The 24545-nt window shown below is 36.9% G+C and overlaps 2 protein-coding genes across 2 annotated transcripts in view; one reads left to right on the top strand and one right to left on the bottom strand.

The window, feature by feature from the left end:
• Positions 1 to 63: 63 nt before the first annotated feature.
• On the bottom strand, positions 64 to 21491 carry LOC119738476. Its single transcript, XM_038213381.1, has 18 exons — positions 20928 to 21491; positions 18420 to 18504; positions 18206 to 18301; positions 17728 to 17847; positions 17475 to 17564; positions 16353 to 16546; positions 15806 to 15966; positions 14088 to 14265; positions 11944 to 12109; positions 11036 to 11236; positions 8659 to 8899; positions 8080 to 8178; positions 7227 to 7427; positions 6764 to 6805; positions 6539 to 6613; positions 5419 to 5494; positions 4185 to 4253; positions 64 to 2144 (listed from the first exon to the last, which is right to left on the bottom strand). The coding sequence occupies exons 2-18, from the start codon at positions 18451 to 18453 to the stop codon at positions 2055 to 2057; spliced, it is 2133 nt and encodes a 710-aa protein (XP_038069309.1). The 5' UTR covers positions 18454 to 18504; positions 20928 to 21491; the 3' UTR covers positions 64 to 2054.
• A 1337-nt stretch (positions 21492 to 22828) lies between these two features.
• The window catches only part of LOC119736697 (receptor-type tyrosine-protein phosphatase T-like), a 27451-nt gene continuing 25734 nt past the window's right edge, over positions 22829 to 24545 (top strand). Inside the window, exon 1 of the mRNA XM_038210711.1 lies at positions 22829 to 22922. Coding sequence (XP_038066639.1) covers positions 22829 to 22922 — 94 coding nt within the window. The remainder of the gene's footprint in view (positions 22923 to 24545) is intronic.

The following is a 24545-nucleotide window of genomic DNA, read 5'->3' as shown; positions in this document are numbered from 1 at the left end:
TATTGAAAGCTTAAAACTTCTTTTAATGAACCACATAAAATAAGGAGACAAACAGTCAAGCTGTTTCGGGTATATTAATGGAAAACCATTTATTCTAAGGCTACCATGAAGGCCAGACCAATCCACATATAATTGTAACTACATCAAAGAAATAAAAGAGAATCCTCATCAACGGGATACAAAATGAGACAGAAAAATAAAAGGCAAAACTGTTACAAAATGTAACGAAACAAAGGGGAGGGAGGGAAGAAAATTCTTGAAGTCAGTGCTGCTGCGACTTGAATATTAAAAACATCTCTGTCACATGGCAAATACTTTTAGATAAGTTTCCTGGGAATTAAGTTGATCGTCTAAAATTTCTCAACAATTCTAAACATCGTTCCTATGTACAATACCTCCTGTTGACTTGCTTTTGTTTCATATCCAAATATCCAAATACCTTAGATGTTATGCTCATACACAGGGGAGATCCTTCTGGATTGGGAGGGACCCCGGAGGATATTTCACGATTGTGGACACTGGTTCCAGAACCCAGATTAAGCCTCTGTTAATTATATAGGCCATAAAAAAATATACATTTGTACAAGATAACAAATATGTCATATTTCCATCAATTTGCACCTTTCGATCAAGAATTACCTGAGAGAAAATAGTTAAAAATATGAAGTACTAGGCATTTGTACATATGTTCAGAATGTCAAACAATCTGTGTAGTTTGTCATGGTTGATGTCTATATGACTTTCAATTTGAAGTTACATATTTTTGAAACTTGCGCAAATCCGGGCAGGCATGACATAAGACCAATATCATGCTGTGATTTCATTTCATAACTAAACACTTACCCATGCAAATACATACACGTAAATATTTTGTGTAAACAATATAATATTTATATTATAGTACATATATTTTCGAACACTTGGTAAAAAAGGTAACAAAAGTAAAAAAGGTTCTCTGTTGTAAAACTTTGATGTCCAAGAGACAAGAAAAGTCATAGCGGCTGCACACAGTTAATTTTCTGGGCCAACTGCATGTGTATGCAATGAAAATTATTTACGGTGTACACACCTGCTTGACACAGTCGAGTGAAGTAAGGGAACACTCAAATTAATATGCGATAGCAGAAAATACTTGTATAAAAATTATATACAGAAAACACTGTAGTGTAATACATTAGTTATTTTCATGGACATGAACTTCTGCTCGATGAGATAGTTTAAGCGGAAAAGTACACATGGTCATGTGCAGAGGCCTTGGCTACTATTCATACTTCAAGAGACCGCAACTTTAAAGCTGAATGTTAGGGACACTTTCACCATTCTTGATGCAAATTTGCTTTCTTTCACATTGGCTTAATTCAGCTACTTGATATACAGTATTACACTTACTAGATCTCTAAACCAATGCAGATGTCATTTAAATATTTCAAAACAAGCCCGCCTACATTGCTAATGTCATGGAAATTCGTTTTGCAATGACAGTTTTGAGAAGTAGGAAAAAGGCCTTTAATTACAACGTGTTACATTTTATAAGATTTTACAATTACATGTACCAAGTCACAGTTTTTGTGTGATTCTTTACACTCGTCTTTGTCAAACAAAACAAAGTATGCATGGTGCCATATCTGAAAGGTCATTTCCATACAGAGTGTATGTACTGAACCAAATGACATACTTGTGGGACAATGGTCTTGAAGCATTAAACCTTTAATCACTGAAAAAGCAATATACGTATCATCAAACACTTCTTAGAAAAAAGATTATTACCAGACTTTGTAATTTCACCCAAGAACCGCTTTCCGAGTGTTTTCTTGAATACATTAGGTTTCACTGAGCTTAATTCATCCTGCGTTTACATTGTATTGAATCTGTTCTCACAGGTGTGAAGAAAGTGCAGAAACATTAGGTGGTTCAATTTCATTTATTTACAGCACAAGTGTCTTTCGAAAAACTTACATTTAAAAATTCTCCTACAAAGAATGATAGTACTGTCCTGATCCAAAGTTATAGAGACAACTGTAATCGGGCCCTCATTCATGATACCACTCCAATGCCTACGAGCTGTGTCCATGTACCAAGGTAATGAGCCTCCTTCTCATCTTCATTCCATTTGTGCAAATCTTGCCCAACTCATCTATGCCTCCCTGCAATAATAATGTAGATAAAGACAGGCTCAAAAGTTAGATAATGAACTACATGGTTAAAGAGAATGTCCAACATTTGCTTTTGCTGTGATTTTCAAAATGGGAAGGATGGATTTAAGGAATTAGTATTTTACAGCAAATGTTTTGTGTTCGTAGATGCTGGAAAAAAAACAAGAAAAATAAATATGTTTGTATTTTAGTTCCCTGACTAAACATAAATTGAAATGGAGCACTTATAGACTTGGGGAACTGTAAGGTCAGGGACCCAGTCTAGAAGGCTTGTACCCATTCATAGATGTGTAATCGATTGCAAACAAAATTCAGACTAACTAAATGTGGTAATTTGGTGCAGTATTTGAAAAAAGCTCAGGTTCTTTCCAACACTGGTCGGCCGACTGCAGCGTTCAAAATTGATCTTTTCTTGAAAATGTGAGCACACCAGGTAAGTCTAGTCAGGTATTTCATAATAATTTGGTAGGTTTTTTTCTGTGTGTTTGCAAACGTTGTATGTTCCCTTTTAAGGAGCAGTGGTGGGTCCTTGGATTTTTTTAAAGGGGGAAGTACATTAGTCCGAGTAACTTGGACACAACTTATCGCCTTTTTTTTTAACATCTGGACATGGTCTGGCGTTAGTAAGGTCCAAGCTAATACCGCGACCTGGACAACACCGTCCCAAAAACCAACAAAAAACATCAGATTTCACCTTCAAAACGGCCTCCAAATTACTGCCACCTGAGGTACGAGTAGACATCGATGATTAAGATGGTTGTACTGAAGTTTACTTACGATCCGGAAAAAAGTGAAATTTTCCGTTCATTTCGGAGAGCTCCCCTCGTGATCTTGAACACGTTAAATTTTCGATCGTGTTTAATGTTTGAACGACGCGATTTCTTCTTCATGCCCAGCGTACATTCGATGGTCCCCGTATCCCGAGTGCGATTCCGTTACCGAGCGCGCGCGATGCATCGATTATGATAATGAGTCACGTTTGTAAACACATACATGTGCATTTCGAACAGTAAAAGGGAATCGGGAAACAGCTTGAACTGGTACCCGCCATAAAAGCTGCGCTTGTTCCCGACTCCTTATTATCGTTTGAAATGCACATGTGTTTACAAACGTGATCCAGTCTACTCATTATCATAATCGATGCCTCGCGCGCGCTCGGTAACGGAATCGCACTCGGGATACGGGGACCATCGAATGTACGCTGGGCATGTAGAAGAAATCGCGTCGTTCAAACATTAAACACGATCGAAAAATTAACGTGTTCAAGATCGCGAGGGGAGCTCTCCAAAATGAACGGAAAATTTCACTTTTTTCCGGATCGTAAGTAAACTTCAGTACAACCATCTTAATCATCGATGTCTACTCGTACCTCAGGTGGCAGTAATTTGGAGGCCGTTTTGAAGGTGAAATCTGATGTTTTTTGTTGGTTTTTGGGACGGTGTTGTCCAGGTCGCGGTATTAGCTTGGACCTTACTATCGCCAGACCATGTCCAAATGTTAAAAAAGGCGATAAGTTGGGTCCAAGTTACTCGGACTAGAAGTACATGTAGTATGACAAATTGTACTCCACAAAGGCTGTGTGTGGGGCTGACATGTGGGGTGGGGTAGGTTTTTACGCTTTACAGAATGAGTAACAGTACATATCAGATGGGAGCCAAAACAAAAGTCTCCATGCCAAAGAATTAGTAACACCCCATGAGAAAATCTAACCTCTCAGGCTTTTTAATTCCTTTTTTTTTAATTGTTGGTGGGTATTATCAAATTTCTGGGGACCTTCCAAAAAGGGAAATCCAGTCCCGGCCCATGAGGCCCAATCCCACACCATCACCTCCCTTCATTCAAACTACATGCAGTGTATGTATTACATTAATGTACAAAAATCAACAGAGGGGCGAAAAGAACAGCCAAGAAGGGAAACTATAAACTTTCAGAATAAAATAATAAAACCTACATCATACCTATAACAACATTGTTGTTATTCACAGACCAGTTTGAACAACTATAAGTAGAAAAAATATGATTCATGCTTACATTCAAGAAAGCTTCAAAGTTCGCAAGAAGGAATACGCCACAGTCGTGCATGTTGTCTTGCTGTTTTACCTGCAGAATTATAATAAAACAGACAATTTTATAAATACCATAGCTTCAATTACAGCTGGGTACGATACACAGTTTGGCAATGACAATAAACACTGATAATTTCTACCTTAGTAAACATTTAAATTCCTTCCCTTTAGTATCTCCAATTTGAAACAAATTTGATTCCTTTTTAACCACTGGACCGCGGATGACAGCTATAGCCGCAAACCCGTTTGCAGGTGAGTCATGCAAGCATGCAAGGAGTGTCTCAATCCATAGATGGTAGTGGACAAAGGCCGGTGTGCAGTCATGTGCGCAAGCCAGGCTATAACGTTGCCTCCAAGTGGCTAATTTCCTTTAGGTTTTTGATTTGGGAAACTTGATAGATGAAAATAATGTTATCTTCCAAAAAGAATAAATAAATAAAAAAAACCCATTTTTTAAATTAATGGCCAACTTTAAATACACGGTGCTGGAAGCACTTCAAGTATAAGACTGATAATATAACCGATCCTTGTCATTTGATTGGTGGAACTCACATTACTTGACATTTGTTATTACTGCCATTCACACCGCGGCTCAAAAAGTACTATCCGCCCATGGGGAATGGGAAATAGTATTGAACAGTTAGGATCATTCTTGTTCCATGATGCAGTATTTGTGTGCAAAGGCATGCTGGTGTGCGCGTTCAGCATTGCGCGTAGCGCGTATTGTTCCAAAGAACCAGCGCTACAGCGTTGGGTTCAAACATTTTCGTGAAGGGGTGGTTTGGAAGAGGAAATACATTTTTCACCAATTTTGTATTGAAAAGAATGTTCAAATATATCAAATGACAAGGATCTATATGTCAGTTATATAAAACAAATATTGAGTGGCTTTGAATTGTGAAATGGGAGGAATATTATCGCTTGGTACAATCTGGACTTTTCCAGTTCACTTGGCTTCACCTCATGAATGGAAAAGTCCAGATTTTACCTTGCAATAAATATCCCTCCCATTACACACTGATCCACTCAATATTTGTATACTATTCATGGTGTTCCTTAAGTAACAGTGAAGTGAAGAACACTGTATAGAACTTACTTGGGAGGTACAAAAGAAAGTTAAAACCACTCCCTGTAAACATGATTCACATGCCTGCCTGTTTGTTTTTGAATTTGGATGCTTTAATTATAGAGAGTGTTACCTTAGGGGCTTCCATGCATAGTGGCTCTTCATTCAATGCTTTATCAGCAGCACAATGAGCGATCAAGTCAAGATATCTGTTTTAAGCAAAAAATAAATCAGCATTCAGATCAAATTTGGACAGGGAAATAATGTAGTGGACAAACAGGATGTATCAATACACTTCCTCTTCCCTTAATCTCTAACTACAATACACAGATAAAGAATATGAACAGTAGCCACAGTTAACAAATTTGCTTGTATATAAATGTTACTGTACCAACCACATAGGACTGTTATTTGCATTGTCATCAGGCAAAATTAATGGTCTTAATCATGTGTTTTTATTCCTGTATATTCTAATGGCTAAGACATCTGGTCTAGAATGCAGAAGGTCATGGGTTTGAATCAATTTATCAAAAAATAAAAAGTAAATCAGTTTCGTATTGATACTTCTTTAAAGATACTATTTCTAATTCTAAAGACTTCTATATGTATTTTTTTAAAACTTAATGTCATTAAGTTCATTTAATTTAATTTAACTGATTTTCTGTGTGTGAACCAATTTAGTCAGGAGTGCCCCTTGACAGAGACTTTTATCTCTATTGGGTGATGGATCCTTTGGGAGCCGTCATGTTCCTTTCGCTTTCTGTTGTTGTCCTTTAATGGTACTGTATTGTAATTTGTATGCATTAGTTTTTACTGTTTATCCTGAAAAATAAAGAAAATGGAAATGAAAAAGAAAAGAATCCCGCCCGAGTGATCTGGATTTTAATCTGCAATCTGCAGCGCTCAAAAAACACAAATTATGGCACTGAAGAGTGATTAATGTTTGTTTGGGCAAAATTAAATCATAATTAAATCAAATTGGAAAACCAACATCAATTCAACTGAAGAAGATGTCAGTATCAGTGTCATGGATTAATTTACTCACACATGATATACAATTATTTGCTACTGTGGTAAGTTTGCATTGGTTGTTACTGTATGGCTGTTAAGACTGTTTCTATTGCTCCATGGTTAACGTGAACTGGCATCCTTGAACTATTTGACAATCTTTCAAGCAAGACTTGGCAATAAGGTCACAACATTGGTACACTTACAAATCTAATATAAACAATGAAATCAAATCTGTACACCACCTGCAAACAAATCTGTGCAGACTGTTGTATACATCAGCACCAAGAAATCCATCAAGTGAGTCCAGAATCAGCAATCTTTATAAAAGAGAGGAACATGTTAATAGATTTAGGGTTGGGTAGTCAGCTTACATCTTCATGCAATGTATGTTATTGTTGGTTTCATTGATTCATGTGGTATGCAAATGTAACAAGTGAAAATGAACAATAAAAGACTATATAACTCACGATTTCGCTTCTCGTTGGACTATAACGCCAACCCAGTGATTTCTGTGTGGGAAAAAAAAGAAGCGGCACAATTGTATTGTTAATGTTTAGATACAATTGACAACTTATTTTAACACTTATGTACAGTCATATTTCAATAATGTTGGAAAAGCATCAGGAAACATTATACAATCTGCAATCAAGAGAATACATGCATTACAGATGGATGTTTGAAACAGTATATACAGTCTAAAGTATATCTAGACAGTCCAGCATGCAAGCCAGCAAGCTAGCAAGCTAGCAATTTGCATCACAAAATGTAAGTGGACAAATCAGATGAACATCAAGCAAAATATTTAAAAGCAATAAGGCTTAGGTGTTTCCATACAAGGCATTGTAGGTTTACATACATGAAATAATCATACAGAAATTAAAATACAGAAATATTCAAAATACCGCATTTTTGTTCACAAGTGGCACTTACCGAGTACAAACTGGTAACAGCAGGTTGCCAGTCTGCTGGATTCTTGGGGCAGTGATGCCCACTGTTCGCAGATGCTGCTCCATCCTTGGAACAGCTTGGCTGAGTGGCAGCTTTTGCAGCCAGCTGTTAGGCTGCAAAAGCTGCCCAATGAAGTAGGGCAGGATTAAGGCATCTGCCCCATTTGATGTCTTCATGAAGTGTCTAAACACAAACCCAGAATTTGTGATGTAAGACATACTTTTAATTGACAGATAAACTATCAAATTTAATGTAAGACATACTTTTAATTGACATGAAAATATAAACTATCAAATTTAATTAAAGATGCATTTTTGATAGATGCTGTGTTTCAAGCACTTCATACAGGACAATTTCTTATACTTCATGCATCTTATTCAAAGGAGGTAATTAGGCTCAGTATATATAGCAACTTCAAAATGTCCTTGTCCCTGTGTGGTATGAATACTGGGATGAGGTACAAGGTGTACAATTGGATTCAAGTCTGACAAGACAAGTGAGGTGTGAGTAGATTGAATTGAAGCAAAAATAATATGGATATCTCAGCGTACGATAGGCGAGCTGGAAATACACAATTTCCTTTCAAATGTACGCAGACTGTTCTCCTGGCCTAAGAAATGTTTTTATATATAGATATTTTTACAGCACACCTGTCTTTCCAAAAAATAGTACTGCTTACTTCTTTCATGAACTGAATTAAATGTGCTTGCACATGTACGCTTTTAAGAATTGGTAGGCTGTCTGGAAAAGTATGTGGGAGTGGACATCAGCAATAAATCTGTCAAAGAGAGCCACTAATTATCAGTGTACAGAAAAGTAATTGCTGTGTTAGTACCTCATGAAGAAGTCAATGGCATCACCAGAAAGGTCCTCTCCATTTCTTAGGCGATTAATGTCTCCCACTGTAATTGTGGTCCCATCAAGCTTAGCAACACTGAATGAAATAAACCAATAAAATTCAATATCTCCTGTATTTCTTGTTATTCCACAAGTGGGTTAATGATACAGTGTAAATTATACCAACATAACATTAAAAAAGAACACGACTACACAAAAACAAACAAATGTTGTTTTTGCAAATAGTTAAGCATTCACCCATTGATTGTGTTTGTTTAATCTTAACATTTTTGGGATATCCTTTTTTGTAGCATCAATTATTTTTCACTGTGGTTGTTTTATGCATGTGCACAGACAAATAAATGTACAGGTTTGACCTTAATCTTTTTGTCAATAGTCAGCCAGGCTACTGACACAGACTCCTAAGTAGTCCAGTTAGGATTTTTTGGGGGCAAGTGGGTTACCAATAAAGTCAAACCCTGAATACAAATTGTTCCCGAAAAAATAAATTTCTGAAATGAGGTATAAAAATAATACTTGATTTTTGCTCACACACCAAGACACGAAACAACCATACCTGGTGGAGCAATTCAAGGAGCAGCAGACAAATGTCATGTTTTCTGCTGCAGCATGAGCCACTCCGGTGCACAGGCAATGATACCACTTATGACACTCATCGCATTCAATCCATGTATCTAGGTAGTGTACATCTGCCTGGCACATATTCATTGCCCCCAAGCAAGCTGTGCAGAAATTCTCGGCCACATCCCCCAGATTGAACTTCTTCCCCTTGTGGGCAGCGCGTCTTGATTGAGCACCTGAAATTTGATAACAAATATACAAAACCATTGTTAATAATGGCTTAGATTCACCATTGAGCAACGAACAGTTCACGTACAATACAATGTTCAAGTATTAAAACAACAATACCATCTGTGTCTGAATCTGTATACATGTAATTTTCCTCCAGCAAAACAGCTTCAGCCGCAACCCTCTTGAGTTGGCGTGGCGGGCAGGGCTAGAGGGACTAAGGGAGGACGTTGATGTTGCACGAGGGATCAGTGAGGGCATTTTTGAATTGATCCAAACTTTTAGCATTAATGACGTGGGAAGGCAGGTTATTCCAGTGTGTGATTGTAGATGGATAAAAACTGGTGCTGTAGATCTTGCTTTTGGCATGAAGTCAGTAATATGAGAATTGGTGAGACCTCCTGTGTGTTCTTGTTTGTGTGGTGAGACTATGCCCAGCTTCAATGTCAACCAACCCATGAACAATTTTGTAGAGCATGATGAGATGTGTCGCCAGTCTTCGGAGCTGAAGGAGTAGCATGGCAGTAATGGAGTTTCTGGTGGAATTGTTGCAGCACATTAAATCAGCCTATCTTTGAATGCTAAGTTTGCAGTTGTTTCCGTTCTTCGTCAGTGTATGGAACCCAAGCGCAGACACCATATTTCAATTTGGGGTGAACTAAGGACCGGTATAAGCGGCTACAAGGCTTGAGGTTACGACCGATGACACCAAGTGTTTGCTTTGCAGTAGTGGTAATTTAATTGATGTGGGATCGAGACCATAGCACACTCGATCTTTACTAAATACAACGCCCTGATATGGATGACTAATGTTATTTTGAAGGGGGGGGGGGTGTCGTTAATTCTACACTTGGATGTAGTGGGGGTATTTTTGGAAGTCATGTGCACATTACAAAACATTTGTCGGAGTTAAACTTCATCTGCCATTTATACTCCAGTGCGCACAGAGCACCAAAGTCTTTTTGTAGCTTTCAAATGCACCATTTGTAAATGATCTCATTTCTCGATAGAGCAGGCCATCATCTTAAATCATTAATTATGATTGGTAAATATATAAGTGCCACATTGCATTTCTGTGCAGTTCAAAAGAACGAAACCCACTTATAGTGCTGAGTTCATCAGACTTGAATGCAGTTTTAGTATCAAGTTAGTATCCATTGATGTGTTCTTCTTTTGTATATATTTAAATATGGATATAAGTTTGAAGTCAAATGAAATGTCCACTATGCAGGGTAAGTAAAAAAAAGCAAAACCCAAATGTCGGGACCATTGTTTTAGTGAAGTTCTGCATGTACATATATAGCCCTTTCAAAATCTGGGATACGAAAACCCAATTCATAGGCTTTCTTTTAGTACAAAAATCATTGAAATCAATCATGTACTTTTCAAACCACCGTTTAAAAGTTCTGTCCACGGATCACAACAAGGTAAGTGTTCTTTCAGCAAAACGAAAACAAATCACATAGGGATATGTTTGAATTGTTCTTGTTTTCCTGAAAGAACATACACCTTTTTTGTGGTTAGGGTTTATAATTCATTAACTTGAAAAGTACACAACTGATTTGAATGATTCTTGTACTAAAAGAAAGCTTATGGATTGGGCTTTTATATCCTGTATTTTCAAAGTACTACAGTCGAATCTCGTTAGTACAAACTCTGTTAATACAAAATTCTGGTTATAACAAACATAAAGCCTTGGTCCCGACTGTGCATTTATGTGCACAATGAATGGAACTGATGTTCCTCTTAATACAAAATTCTGATATAACAACCAATTTGGCTAGGTCCCAACGAGTTTGTACTAACGAGACTCAACTGTACATGCAAAACTTCACTAAAATAATAGTCCCGACATTTGCTTTTGAATTTTTTTTATCATCCTGTACATATCAATGTAACTTCCATTTCATATTTGATTGTGTGCTTTTAATACATTTTCAGCAGAAAAGAAATTGTAGAAATATTTATAGACACATGCAATTACAAAGACAATAACCATTCAATTTTTGTTTACAAGGAAATGGAAGAAAAGGTGAACAAAAAACAAATGAATAAAAGAAGAATGATTAGCAACACCTGTAGGGTAACAAATATAGTCAAAGAGAACATCAAAAATGTTTTACTAAACACTTTGTGGTACTTACGACGTGGAACGAGGGGGACAAAGTGGTTCATGGCTCCAGACGATGATGCTTTCACCCACATGACGTGCAAAAGTGGCAAGCCATCCTGCTCTTCACATGCGCATGGGTTTAGAAGGGTATCATACCCCGGGGCACGATCCTCCGAGTACTGCTGGATGTATACCCCTAGAAACCCAGCTGCAAACAACACCTGAAGGATGCCTAAAAAGTCAAAATACAAAGAAGCAAGACGAGAGCCAAAATGAAAAAAAGAGATATACATGTATCTTACTGCAAGTAAAATACATAGCAACTGAAACACCCAAAAAGAAACATAAATATGGGCCTTGCAATATATTTGTTGGTATACATGTTGGTCATGTATACATGTCCTACATGCATGTATTCTCCATTGGAACTTTTAGGACTATCTTGATCAACCACCTAATTGGCATTGTATTATAAGATTTCAGTATTTAATGTAAGATGAGCTTTTGGCATTAACTTTTTACTCCATGTATAAATACAACGATTCCCCCCAAAACTCATTCCCTCAAAAATCTTTGATGAACATATCCGATGAGCATCATAAATGCTGCAGTGAGGTTTTTGGTGACAATTGAAAATAATCATAGCACGAATTTGCATTGTAGATGTACATGTACGTGCTTCTGACATTTGGTGACAGAGTGTACTGGATGAAATTTTCAAAATGTACATAATTATTGCCTTTGACAAATGAGCCCACTGTTCTAATGCTGTCATCTTCCCTTGAGCCCTTACTAACAATATCTGTCCGAAGGCTGTTCAGACATTAGAATCTTGTTAATGATGTTGCAAAGCTCTATACATTGACTACAAATATAGATAATCGTGGTCGTTTAACACCTTTAGAACAATTATTATAAGTTAGCAGGGCATAAGCTTACCAGAATAAGACTGTATCTTAGCCGTGGAAGCAGCCTGGTCCTGCACAGTGTGGCATATAATCTCCTCCACAGTCCAGTCTGCAATGGATGTGCCAGGTGGAGGATGTGCACACATCATGTGCATGAAAGCACAAGCAGCCTGAATACTGCCACACTCTTCAAGATACTGTGTAAAACAATAAATACATAACTTACAGGCTGCTTATAGATTTCAGGTTATAGATTTCAGGTTATATCTGCTAAATTGTTCTTTTCTTGAAATTAACTTTCCAAATAGTTCAATTTTTTTTTTAAAAAGGGACATACATGTTCTCCACGGGCACCGGCATACTGCAATTTTGTGAAATACACTTAAAAAAAAGGTCATACCAGTAATTAAAAATGCAATCGCTTTGTTCATCACTTTCAATAAACTTCTCTACTATACAAATATCATCTGCTTTGAGAGGTGCAGTAAAACTCCTGAGGTGCTAAAACATTCTATTTTTCTTGAGGCGAAGCTGATGGAAAATAGAATGTTCCATGGATCACAGAGGGAGGCTAGTTTTACAACACCATGAGATAAAGCATTCAATATTTACATCTCTTTCATCAATTCGGCTTGATTTTAAGCGATGACTTATTAATTCAATCTAAATACAAATTCAAAATGTAATTAAAATTGAATACGAAAATTGGTGAAAGTTTACTTGCACTTTTCCAAGCTGGCTTCAGAAATGTTTGAACCCATCTTTTTAAAGTGTGTGCTTGTTGTATTGTATAGTACTTTGGTTGCTACGGGTATAGAACTTTTTGCCAATCACAGCAATATAGCAAAAATAGCAAATGCTACATGACTCGCTCTAAGGAAATCAAGATGCAGAATCTGTGGGTGAGGTGTTATAATAAAATACACAAACACAGATACATGCTTTGAGGGGTGGACAGTCCATATTCACTTCCCTAAGAACTGGTACTGGAAGTTCTCCTCAGGAACGAGTTAGTCAACTTCCAATACATCGACTGGCCACCCCCCAAAAACATGTTATATTTGTTTTATGCATACAATACTCAGTTGCCTTTTTTTTTTGGTTGCAGTATGCACTCTTTGGAAAAACTTAATTGTCAATACAGTTGTTTGCGGACAACTTTTTTGTACCCGCAGAGGAGGCATCTTTATTGCCCACAAATATTCTCCAGTTTGGCATCACTGAGCTTGGGAAAAGCATACTACATAATAAACACTATGCATACCATGATAAAATAGTTCACAAGAAACTAATCAAATGACAAAAATTTTAAAACTAGATTGGGCCCTATGATTATTAAGGGAATAAATATGTGTTTAGGGGTGTTACAACTCTCTGTTTAAGACCGGTGGGAAACAGGATGGGTGATTACCCGAGGCAAAGCCGAGGGTAATTACCACCCATCCAGACTCCCACCAGTCTTAAATAGAGTTTTTAATACCGACCGAACACAAAACAAGCCAAAAACTAGACGTTGCCAACCATTTTGTTTAACCATTTTACTTCATGTTTTACCAAACACCCCTCCAACTATAATATGGGATGCCCATCCCCAACTCTTTACCTTATAAGGACACTGGCGTGCGTGTCGCGCGTACTGCGCGATGTCGCGCAAAATGCAGCTGGGCTGGTGTAGTGTAAATTTCGGACCATGAAATCACTTACATGAGGAATGTGAACGTTCAACCAATGAAACATTAAAAGGCACCAAGGGAGTCCAAATTTCATGTGACACTGGAAAAGTGTTTAAGACCAGCTAGCCATGTCTTTATCATCCGGATAAGACCGGCCACATGACAGGCTCTCGACCAATAGGAATGTGTAAACTGTCTTAGGTATTTATGAACAATGCATAATCAAAATGTTTGAAAACGGTTTTAAACGGTTTTACAGTAAAAAAAATAAATGTGATTTGTAAAACACCACCAAATTAAATCATTTAGGATTTAATACCAATTGCTATTTTGGATGAGCTGTATCTATGAAAGTTGGGTTAATAATTTCACATTGCACAAGTGAATGTCAGTGTTCACTGAAAAAGAAGAGGTTTCCCTAGTTGATATAGTGCAAAAGTTGTACTTAAAAACAAGTGCCTTGTAGCCTTGGATAATTTAATTTAAGCATAAAAAACATTACCATAGAAACATAGTGGCTTGCATGGCACACACCATACACCGTTGCTGCCAGGCGAATAAACAGTGTGGCCTCCTCTGTTCCATTCACCAGGACACTCAGGGAGTGGAAAAGGCAATCCCCATCCCCCGTGCTGTAGAGAGCAGCAAAATTCTTTGGCAGTCTTGCTAGCTTGGACCGCCTGGAGTTTGTGAATCAAACAGAAACTAACATTTAAGATACAAATATTTCATAAAATCACACTGGTAGAGCTTGTAGAAACAAATGGTGATGCTTAACAAGACAAGTTAACATTAAGTAACTCAAAAATAAATAAGTTAATGAAAGAATGATCGGAACAAAGTTGGTTTATTTTATTACAGGTTTCAGTTTACAGATCTTTTAGATCTGTGCAATTGTTATTCAAATTTAGGCCCCTGGATTTTTTTGTTTGAAATCAGTTTGTGCATATCTTAACATAAAAACCACAAGAAATTCTTCTTTGTTGAGTTACAAATGCAGAGTGATGGGGCATAAATTCATAATTCACTAATCAGTGAAAGAGAATGTACATTGTACTAATAACAGAGAAAATTAGAGACAGTAATTTGAAAATACAGTTTTCTGCCAACACTGGTTTGCCGACCAGCCTTGGAAATTGATACAAAATAACAATTTTTCCTGTAAATGTCAGCGTACTTGCAATGATTTTGCAGGATGTTTGAGACTGTCATTTATAACAGACCAGCAGGATATCTTGCATAGTAATTTGGTAGTTTTGTTATTGTTGTTTGAAAAGGTTGTATATTTTCCAAAAGTTGTATTATTAGAACATAATTTTACAATATGCTTACTAACAGTCCAGTGTACAGTAGTGAATACCGGTACAGAATTAGCTCGTAGAGAGTACAAGTATGTTCATCATAAAGTTATAAATAATTTATGGAAATATCGAAAGTGTAAGTGAATGTATTAATAACACTAGGTCACAGCACTTGGAAACAGTCATGTCTCATGAAAGAGGACTAAATGACTAGGTAATAAAAAAAAAAATCGATTATTTTCATATTCTTCCTCACGTGACTTCAACTCTGATGCATGCAAATTGAAAATAGTTTGAAATGTTACACAAAGTCGAACTCTATTTGATGCCACTGGAAGACACCCTTTCTGAAAATGACCTGTTCTCATATTTTTAATTAGATTTTCTTTACTGAAAACTTCTGTAATTTGTTTTTATGAGGTAATACGGGGTCCAAAATTAGCGGTAGCTAGCTAGCCAAATGCTAGTCAAAACAGTGGCGGGCTAGTCAAACTATTCCTTATGTAGCCCGGCTGGCGAGTCAAAAAAAAATTGGGTCACGGCAAAGTAAAAGGATAGGAAGAAATAAATCATGAAATTCAGAAAGCAAACCTGTATCAATTTTTTGGGTTTAATTTTATCAACCGTTTTAAAGGGTTTCATTTTAGATACGTTTATTAAAAACATCGACAAAATTATAAGATTTGAGACAAAATTATAAGACTATATTGACTAAGATGAAATCAGTTGGAAATGGGTAAAAACGATTTTACTGACAACCTATTTTTGTACCTAGGTTTCCTTGTTCGATCACATCTGTATTCACATCACGTACTTGCGTGAGACCAAAAAATGATAACGACACGAAGATTCACCAGTGTTTCTTGGTCTTTCATTAAATATGTACATTCAATAACATAAAAGAAAAAGATAACCCAACCTTTCATCCACTTTGCTAGCAGGAAAGTCTGCCAAGCTGATATTAGTGTTGATCTGCTCCTTCTTATCAATGACATGAGGCATCAGGTCATTGCAAACTACTTGTAGGTCTGCCCATGACAAAGCCTCCAAAGTGGTCAAGCAGGACCTGTAGTCTCTCTTCTGTAAAACGAGAAAAGTATGGAAGTGGGACATAAAATACATCTCCATTTCAATCTCCATAGGTTCAGTCAGCAAAATATCCTGTCGGATACATCAACGCTAACTTGCGCAGTGTGTGTGGACTAGCTCCAAAAGTTATGTTATTGTAAATTACTAACATGTTTATGATTCTATGCACCTCATGTTGACTATGTTGTAGAGGCATATTAGAGCAGCCGAAGATGTGGCCACATATTAATGATGTTTTATTGGGGCCATGGAATTGTCTCTGAGTAGAAAACCTGCTGACCAAGGCCCCTTTCTTAACACAAACTTCTTGTGTAGTATATTGTTTAAATTTTCCGAGAAATATTGACAAGTGACAGACCTTGGGTACATCAACCAACCTTGAATTTGTGGAGAACTCTGTCAGTGACAGAGGGCCGAGGTGGTGCAGGGGGAGGTTTTTTACTGGAACATGTAGGCCTAGGCTGATCCTTTTGGCCGCTGGGACCTGGGCACTGTTGATTGGTACCATCAGAAGACTTATATGCTTCAAGCACTTGAAGAAGCTGATGGCACCTGAGTTTAGTGCCTCCACCTATCATTATTGGACCAGTAACAATAAAAAAAAACACATTTAGCACCTCACCTCTTTGGAATTCATCTAAACTTCATCAGAATATTATTTGTAAGGCACTGGTTTCAATACATGCAATAATCTGACTCTAATGCAGTTTATGACCGGGCACATCAGACTACATGGAGCAAGCATCTGGTGCTCCATGTGCTTGGCAAATCAGGGAAATTGCTAATTGTACATGTATTAGTTTACAGGTGACCAAGAAGCACACTAAATGTGTGCTGATAACATGAGAAAAATGAGAAGAACTACTAATAGGGAATTAAGCGAAATAAATCTGTTAGAGATTTTACATAAAATATAAATTAAATGTGAAAACAAAAAACATTATATTGTCTAATAACTGGATTTTGCAAGGTGGCTGTTACACATGTATACACCTATATTAATTGAACCTGATGGTGAGTCAAGATGTCACAGTGGTTACTGTCCTCGCCTTATGTCACTGTCCGGGTTTGATTCCTGTTCCATATAGTCCCCATATGTTCATTGGGTTTTTGGTCCCTACCTGCAGTTCCATGGGTTTTCACCAGAATATTCGGCTTAGTTTTACCTCCAACCTCTAAAACTGTCAAATGTTCTTATTGTTTCCCTCTCAACCAGCTTTTTTTAGAGCCCCTCTGACGGCACACCGCAAGTGTGTATGTACACTGATTTTATCCTGAAAGTGCACAAGGCCAAAGCTAAGCCATAGTTCATAAAGGATGAACCGGAAATCATTCTTGGTCTCCCCAACTCTGAGGGGGTATGTGCATGGAGCCCATAGTGTGCGTTACCTTGGTTTCTTGACCAGAAAATAAATTAGTAAAACACCATCACACAGCTCATGACCGAACATAGCCTACACGTATCACTGTGAAAAACATGATAAAGGGTTACTGCAGACCTGAAACCCAGTTTGGTGACTGGAATGGCACTTCATCACTAGGCCACCAGGATGGCTTGTTGCCAGGATTCTGCCAAAAGCCACATAGACCTGTAATAAGTGAAATTAATGGGATTAAAATAAGACATGTCTTAAATATGCAAAACATGACATAAATGACATATTTTCAAATGAACCAAAGACAGTGTGTACATATTTCTTAACAGAAATCACTTTGATTCTTTTTCCACACAAATAGCCGAGGTTTAAATACCTTTGGGATTGCAGATCTCTGTCAGAATCCGTCTCAGAGAGGCAACTGGAAGACTTTGAAGGTCCACACCATCAACATTTACACCAGTCCAGCTATTAGCTGCTTTCTTGGTCTCAGTACCTATCATGATAAAAAGATTATAAACTTGTTTGTTAGTGGGGACCATGATGTTTTAGTTGAAAACAATTGTTTTGTATCATTTGGCCCCATTTTGTAAAGCAGTATAACCAGAAAAACCAGACAAAAAAGACAGGGAAATGCTGGCTTAGAAAGAAAATAGCAATATTTTATCCTACTTGTTGGACAACTGCAATAAATGCCAATCCTAGCTGCGACTTAATTAAAAATGATTACTGATTTGGAGTCTCATCATTGACTGACTTTGAAGCAGATGGGATCCAAAGATGAACGCCTGCATGTTCTGGTAATGGCTGCACAAAATTAAAAGTATTACAAATGATAGAGAATGAAGACCCACCCTTGTGTCTAAAGGGCACAGGTCTCATGAAGGCTGCCTCCTTAAACTTGACGATAACTTCCAGGTCCTCAGCAAAGCCACGCATGAAGGAAGGACCTGAAAAATTATATGAATGTCAAATTTCAATGAAACCTTGAACTTGCATTGCATGAGGGGAAACATATTAAGGTAAAAAACATTATACAAATCATGCTACATTTGTAAAAGTTCTTACCTCCCCATTCAAAGACTCCCTTGTTCAGCCTCATGATTACGAAAGGCGCAACAGTCGAGCCTTGATTGTCAATCCACTTTTTGGCCTGAAATTTGTAAAAACAAAATGATATCAATGTTTTTTGTATGGGGTAGGGGAGATGTGCCATGCCCGGCAGAAAATGCCCCCACATTAATTGGCTGCTCACCATGAATTAGATTTTTCCTCCAGTAAGGCCTATTTAGCATTTTAAAAATTACTATTTAGTATTTAAAAAAAAATGAAATCGAAGGTTTAGCCTTTATCACTTAAAATTATTTTATAAAAAAGTACTTTATTTGTATTATTCTTTGGTTGATATAAATAATGGTGAATTATATCACATAAACCATTAATATATTAAATTCAATTTTGATTTGTGCTTAATAATGGTGTTTTTTTTTGTGGGGGGGGGGGGGAAGGCATTTCCCAGGCAAAATGAGGGGTCTCGGGGTAAAACCACGCTGTAACAGCCTTGTCATCAAACTGTTTTGCAGCCCAAGTCATTTCCTCCAAAACAAATTACAAAACCTCAATATTTGAATTTAATTCATTCGACAGCCATATATTTCTTTTTGCATGAGTAAGTATTGCTATTACAGTCCTACCACAAAATACTAAGCAATGCATTGTGTGAAGTGGGCCGGTGGGGGGGGGGGGGGGGGGGGGGGGAATACGGTACCACTAACTGAACTAAACATAGATGCAAGGAAATGGCAATTGTTAGGGAATGCCTGAAAAATAGCGAGCATATGGCATGTTCTCAAGAGAACAAAGTAACACCTCAATGATGATTTGGGTGTACTTTTATTAATAAGTAAAAATGACTAGAAATGGTTAAAAAAAGAAAGAAATGTTTTAACACCCACCTAAGTACCGGTATAGGCCTACTCTCATGCTCTAATGGCAGAGCTTCATCTATAGCATTAGCCATTATTTTATATTCAGCTAAAATCGTGTCAAATGTAAGAATGTACAGATAAAATTTAGAGTGCACAGATCAGTGCATCTAATAATCAATTGAATTTGCAATCATAATAAACCAGCTGTGTTTGAAACATTATTTGTACTTGATTTACATGTGTTATTGCTCATTATTATTTATATCAGGCTTCCGGCGGTAAAAATAAATCAGCATATTGTATGCTTTCATAAAAAGTTGACTGCAATAACATTATTATTGCAGTCGTCCGGGCATTTTCGCAGGTTCCCGCTCGATCAAGAGCATAGAAAGTCACAGTTGTCAACCACTCAACAGAGTGTAGCGTGCGCGTACCGTCGAACACGCTGCGCGCATGCAGGCGCAGAAGGCCAGGTATAGGCGCACTGTTGTTAACAATCACAGTGGCAGCTTCAATACGTTTGATGTAAACGAAAAAGATGTAATGGACAGTGTCTTGAATTGTGCTTCTTGCAGATCAAGTCGGCCTGATATAAATAATAATAATAATATTGGATGGCTTTGAGGTGGATACAAGAATATATTGCACTCTCTATGACAATATTGCACGAGTCGAAAGCTTGTGCAATAAATTCTTGTATCCACCTCAAAGCCATCCAATACTATATAAATATTAAATCCTTTAAAAACATATGACTATACTACTGTGAAACCTGTTTTTTTTTTTTTTCAGATGTGGGTGTCGTTTTACCCTGAGACCGGGCAAAAAAAAAAAAACGGCATAAAAACGCTGGCAAAAGTTCCTCCCTGAAAGGGGGGAAATTTTCCCTTATTAATAAAAGGACCATTATATTATATCTGCACATGACAGAGCAAACATGTATTGCATAAAACCACACATTTGTTTCCTATATGTGGTACTGAGATATTGAAAAAAAAAAACACACTACAAATCAGGCATCTTCACTCTAGTTTACTCAACCAACTTTAATTTTGGGCCAGCTGTTCCTAGCCCAGTTCCTTATTATCGAATATAACTACCATAGGTGAGTAGAGTCTGTAAAATGTTGTGAATTATACTTGTTGCTTTTATCCTTTCATAGCACTGTCTTAAATCTAGAGACCAGCTAATAGAAGTTTGAATGGATACACCAAACTAGACTCACTAATGTCAAATCTATGCCAAACTTTAATTTAAGTCAAAACGCATCTGCACCCCTCCGTTTTTTTATATTCATTGCATTTTTGAAATATCATTCTAGGATTCATTTTCATTACTACTGAGACCAATTTGAGATGTTGAAACCCAAGTTTCTATCATTTTGTACAATTATCCATAAAAAATTGGAATTTCTGGTATTATTAATAAATCAAACCTAAAAAAATTACCCACAAGCACAACTAGTTTGCCTTTAAACCTTGAAAATTGATATGATAAACTACGGTACAAGTGCTTTTCATCACATGTATACTTGAATTATACTATATGGTTCAGTCTGGATGGCAACCTTCCCAAATTGTTTTCCCTTTTAATTTATGGCAAGATATCCTGTAATAACATAATATCAGAAATTGAAATATTAGCCTACCGTGTCCTTCAGTTTTCCCCACTTTCTGCGATTGTACTGCAGATTCCTCTGTGTAACCTGTTATAAAAAGCCAAAGCATCAATATTGTATTAACAAAGGCATTCTGCTACAAAAGTACAATACAAATGTTTGGTCCCAGTTTAAAATGAAAGATTGCTTTACTGCAATACATGCACAGTTTATTTGTTAATCAATGTGCCACCAGGAGGGATAAACCTAATTACTCAGCACATGGTCAGAACAAACCACAAAAAGTGGAATAAACAGTTGAGAAATGGACCTGCTACCTATTGGGGAGGTTATTCAATACCTTCCCCCAAACCCAACATAATTTTTTGCTACTGGTCAGGAAAAAAATTAGGTATGCCCTGATGTATAAACTCATATGACAATTTTTGAGACTTCTGTAAAGAAAAAAAAATGTAAAAACCATGACAAATTGATAGCTAGAACATGACCTGGATGTAATAGACCCAGATGCATTCAACCATGTTCCTTGCTCTATGATTCAACGGATTACACTTCCCCCTCACTGCACTCATTTGCATAAATTATCATTCAATCTTAGGTGCCAAAAAAAGGTGCTGAAGAGGATTAGAATGCAGACCCCCCCCCCAAAAAAAAAAAACAACAACAAATTTTCCCACAGTGGTCCTACATGTAGGAACAAATAAATATTAATTCACACTAAAATAACATGGTAAAATAATTATACATAAATATAGAGAAGATCATCAATAATGTGAACATGCTGAAAATCAAAAACAATGCAAAATTGGGGAAGAAGCCAAGTCAAATAAGGCAGAGTAGGTATATTTTGAAATTAGAAAATATCACTAAAACTTAAATAAGTAAGAAGGGGGAAAAAGTAAGAAGAGTGCCAAAAAAAAGATTCAAATATTTCACTGGTTACACATAATTTTCAAAAAATGATACACACTTTTAGAAACCTAATACAAATGTCAGATAAAACACATCAATACAAATACACACGATTTTAAAGATTATTTTTAAAGTTGTAGGACAATTTGTTCAAGTATATCTGGTCACAAAAGGATGTTCTAGAAAAAATATTGTTTCATAATTTTCCTGCAAGGAGAATAAATGTCAATGTGCTTCATAAACTGTCCTTCCTAGTGTAACTGTAAGGACCCTGGAGGTTTACTCATTATTTGCATAGCAGGATTTCACACATTAAAACTGTTTATTGTGTGTTTTCCTGTGATAATAGTACCACCTGTTTTGTACCAGTAGTGTGAGAGGAAACATTTTGACTCATAATGTTATGTGGATTATTAGATTAATAAAGTTATTGGGGAAAAATTACTTCGTATGGTATTTTGTATGATTAAATCTTTTAACATAATTTCATGTTTGTGTCATAACAATGTTAAAAATAAATGCAATAATAACAACAAATGTGTTAGTGAAAAACTTATAAACCAACTTTACATAAAAGGAAATGCTTTCAGCAAGCTGTCCATCAACTTCAGTATGATGTGATGAGGAACAACAATTTTCCTGACCATTACAAACAAAAGGGCCATGCCATAAACCTTCATGTGGTTACAACTCCGATTTACAACTACCGGTAGCTAGAAAATCCCCTGTTAGTTCACAAAACTTGTGTCCAGAAGTGCATGACCCTCATCCCTCTCTACCCCTGTGAAAACCACCCTCCAAAGAGGAGAAGAAACATCTAATAATCAATGCAATGTGGTTCACTGTTTACAAAAAGAGATCTGGGCTTTGGCCTCCCATTGGGAATTGGTTGGAAGAGGCTGATTAGAAAAAGAAGATTATTTCTGACAAGTAACAAATTTTTAAAAAGGCTTTCGACTTTAGATAAATTATGGAAATTACTACATCAAAAGGCAATCACTAGTGGGCTCCACTTATGTATGTCGAGCATAGTCAGGGATTGTTACTTCAATTTTGCCCGAGGAGTGGGTCAGTTCCAAAGTGACAATCCCAACGTCTTGCCGGGAATGAGTGGTGCAGGGGGGAAATGTTGGTTATATACTGACAGATTTTGTGTTCCAGGTCACATTTTATATTTTTTTTTCTCGGATACTTGGCCTCCAAAAATCAATATGGGGGGGGGGGGGGGAGGAAATCATTCTATATTACAGAAAAGTGTACAAATGTACAACTACATGTACCCCCTCACCAGTTGGCTCTGTCCGTATTTTGTGCACAAACGGACAGTTTATCAGTGTCCTCGATCCTCCTATTTCTGCGCAGATAACGCTCTGCAACCCAGTAGCTTAAAGGGAATGAACAACATTTGCTTTTGCTGTAATTTTCAGAAATACATGTAAATGGATTTGGAGGATTAGTATGTTATAGAAAATATTGTTAAACTGACTTGTTACATGTTTTGAGCTTGTAGACGCTGGAAAAACCAAGCAAACCTATCATGTTCTTGTAGTCTGGTTCCCTGACCCCATTTAAAATGAAACAGGGCAATTGATACACTTGGGGAATTGTAGGCTCAGAGAATCAGTCTAGCAGGCTTGTATCCCTTCGCAGGTGTGTAATCAATTGCAAAGAAAAGTCAGAATAACTAAATATGAAAACTTAGGAACAGTTTTTTGAAAAAAAACCAAGTTTTTTCCAACGCTGGTCGGCCGACCAGCGTTGGAAAAATACAGTTTTTCTTGAAAATGTCAGTGCACCAGGAGCCACGATTTTAAAGGATGATTTGGACTGTCAGTCCCTAATAATTCAGTGAGGTATTTCGTGACAATTTCGTAAACAATCCCTTTAAAAATAGCAAAGCAACCACTCTTTCCCTCAACAAAACTCACATTTTTGGCTTACGATCATCCATCATACCGATTAACAAAATGAAATCTCTTTATGGTGGCAGCAAGCGGGGAGTTCCAACAAGTGCAGTTTTGGCATTGTAGAAAAGAATCCTGCCAAATTCTACCATGGAACGCTTCATAAAAAAGTATGTGCTGTCCAGACCATGTAACTCAATGTAAATATTCTGTTTTTAATAACTTAGACTTGTTGGCTTTATGAAAACTATATTTCCTGAGCATTTCAAACATTATTTCTTTCTTTTTCTTTCATTTTTTCAATGCCAATACACTTTTCGTAATTTCAGGATTATTTCAATATCCCATTTTGGAGATTTATACAAAGGCCTATATTTACATATTTACATATTAACCAGATTTATACATATTTACCTATTAATGTAGATCCCAATGATATTGTTATTCTGAGCATCCCAATCAACAGAGACAGTTTTTAAGATGTCGGATTTTAAAACTTATGGCAAAAAAATTCCGAAATAATGTAAGAAACGTGTCTTTTTAGTTGCACCGTAAGTTTTCCCTTGTAGAAACTGAAAATTTCTATGACATCTCAACTATAAATATACTGACGATATTTGGCGACCAAGAAAGGACATCTTTTGGTCACATTTTTGACTTCTGCAGGCCCGGAAGCATGATCTGCCTGCATTCAAGCATGATTCAAGTTTGTACTTAAGTATTTGGCTGTAGAATTTGCCTGAATTTCTGGTAAAGCCTTCAATTTCCACTTTTTTTGGGCCGCTGGTTAAAGTTCGTGCATCAAAGAATACGATCCCGGTGAAAGTATGTC

Source organism: Patiria miniata, unplaced genomic scaffold (genome assembly GCF_015706575.1).
Source record: "Patiria miniata isolate m_02_andy unplaced genomic scaffold, ASM1570657v1 HiC_scaffold_3, whole genome shotgun sequence".
NCBI lineage: Eukaryota > Metazoa > Echinodermata > Asteroidea > Valvatida > Asterinidae > Patiria > Patiria miniata.
This window is presented reverse-complemented; position numbering and strand designations above follow the sequence as displayed.

Bases quoted from the DNA above. Each gene is read 5' to 3' on its own strand.
- LOC119738476 (XM_038213381.1), bottom strand. From the start codon at position 18,453: ATGAGGCTGAACAAGGGAGTCTTTGAATGGGGAG. The intron at 11,237-11,943 runs GTAAGCTTATGC...TTGACTTTTTAG, and splicing joins TAAGATACAGTCTTATTCTG to GCATCCTTCAGGTGTTGTTT. The intron at 4,254-5,418 runs GTAACACTCTCT...ATAATTCTGCAG, and splicing joins TATGCATGGAAGCCCCTAAG to GTAAAACAGCAAGACAACAT.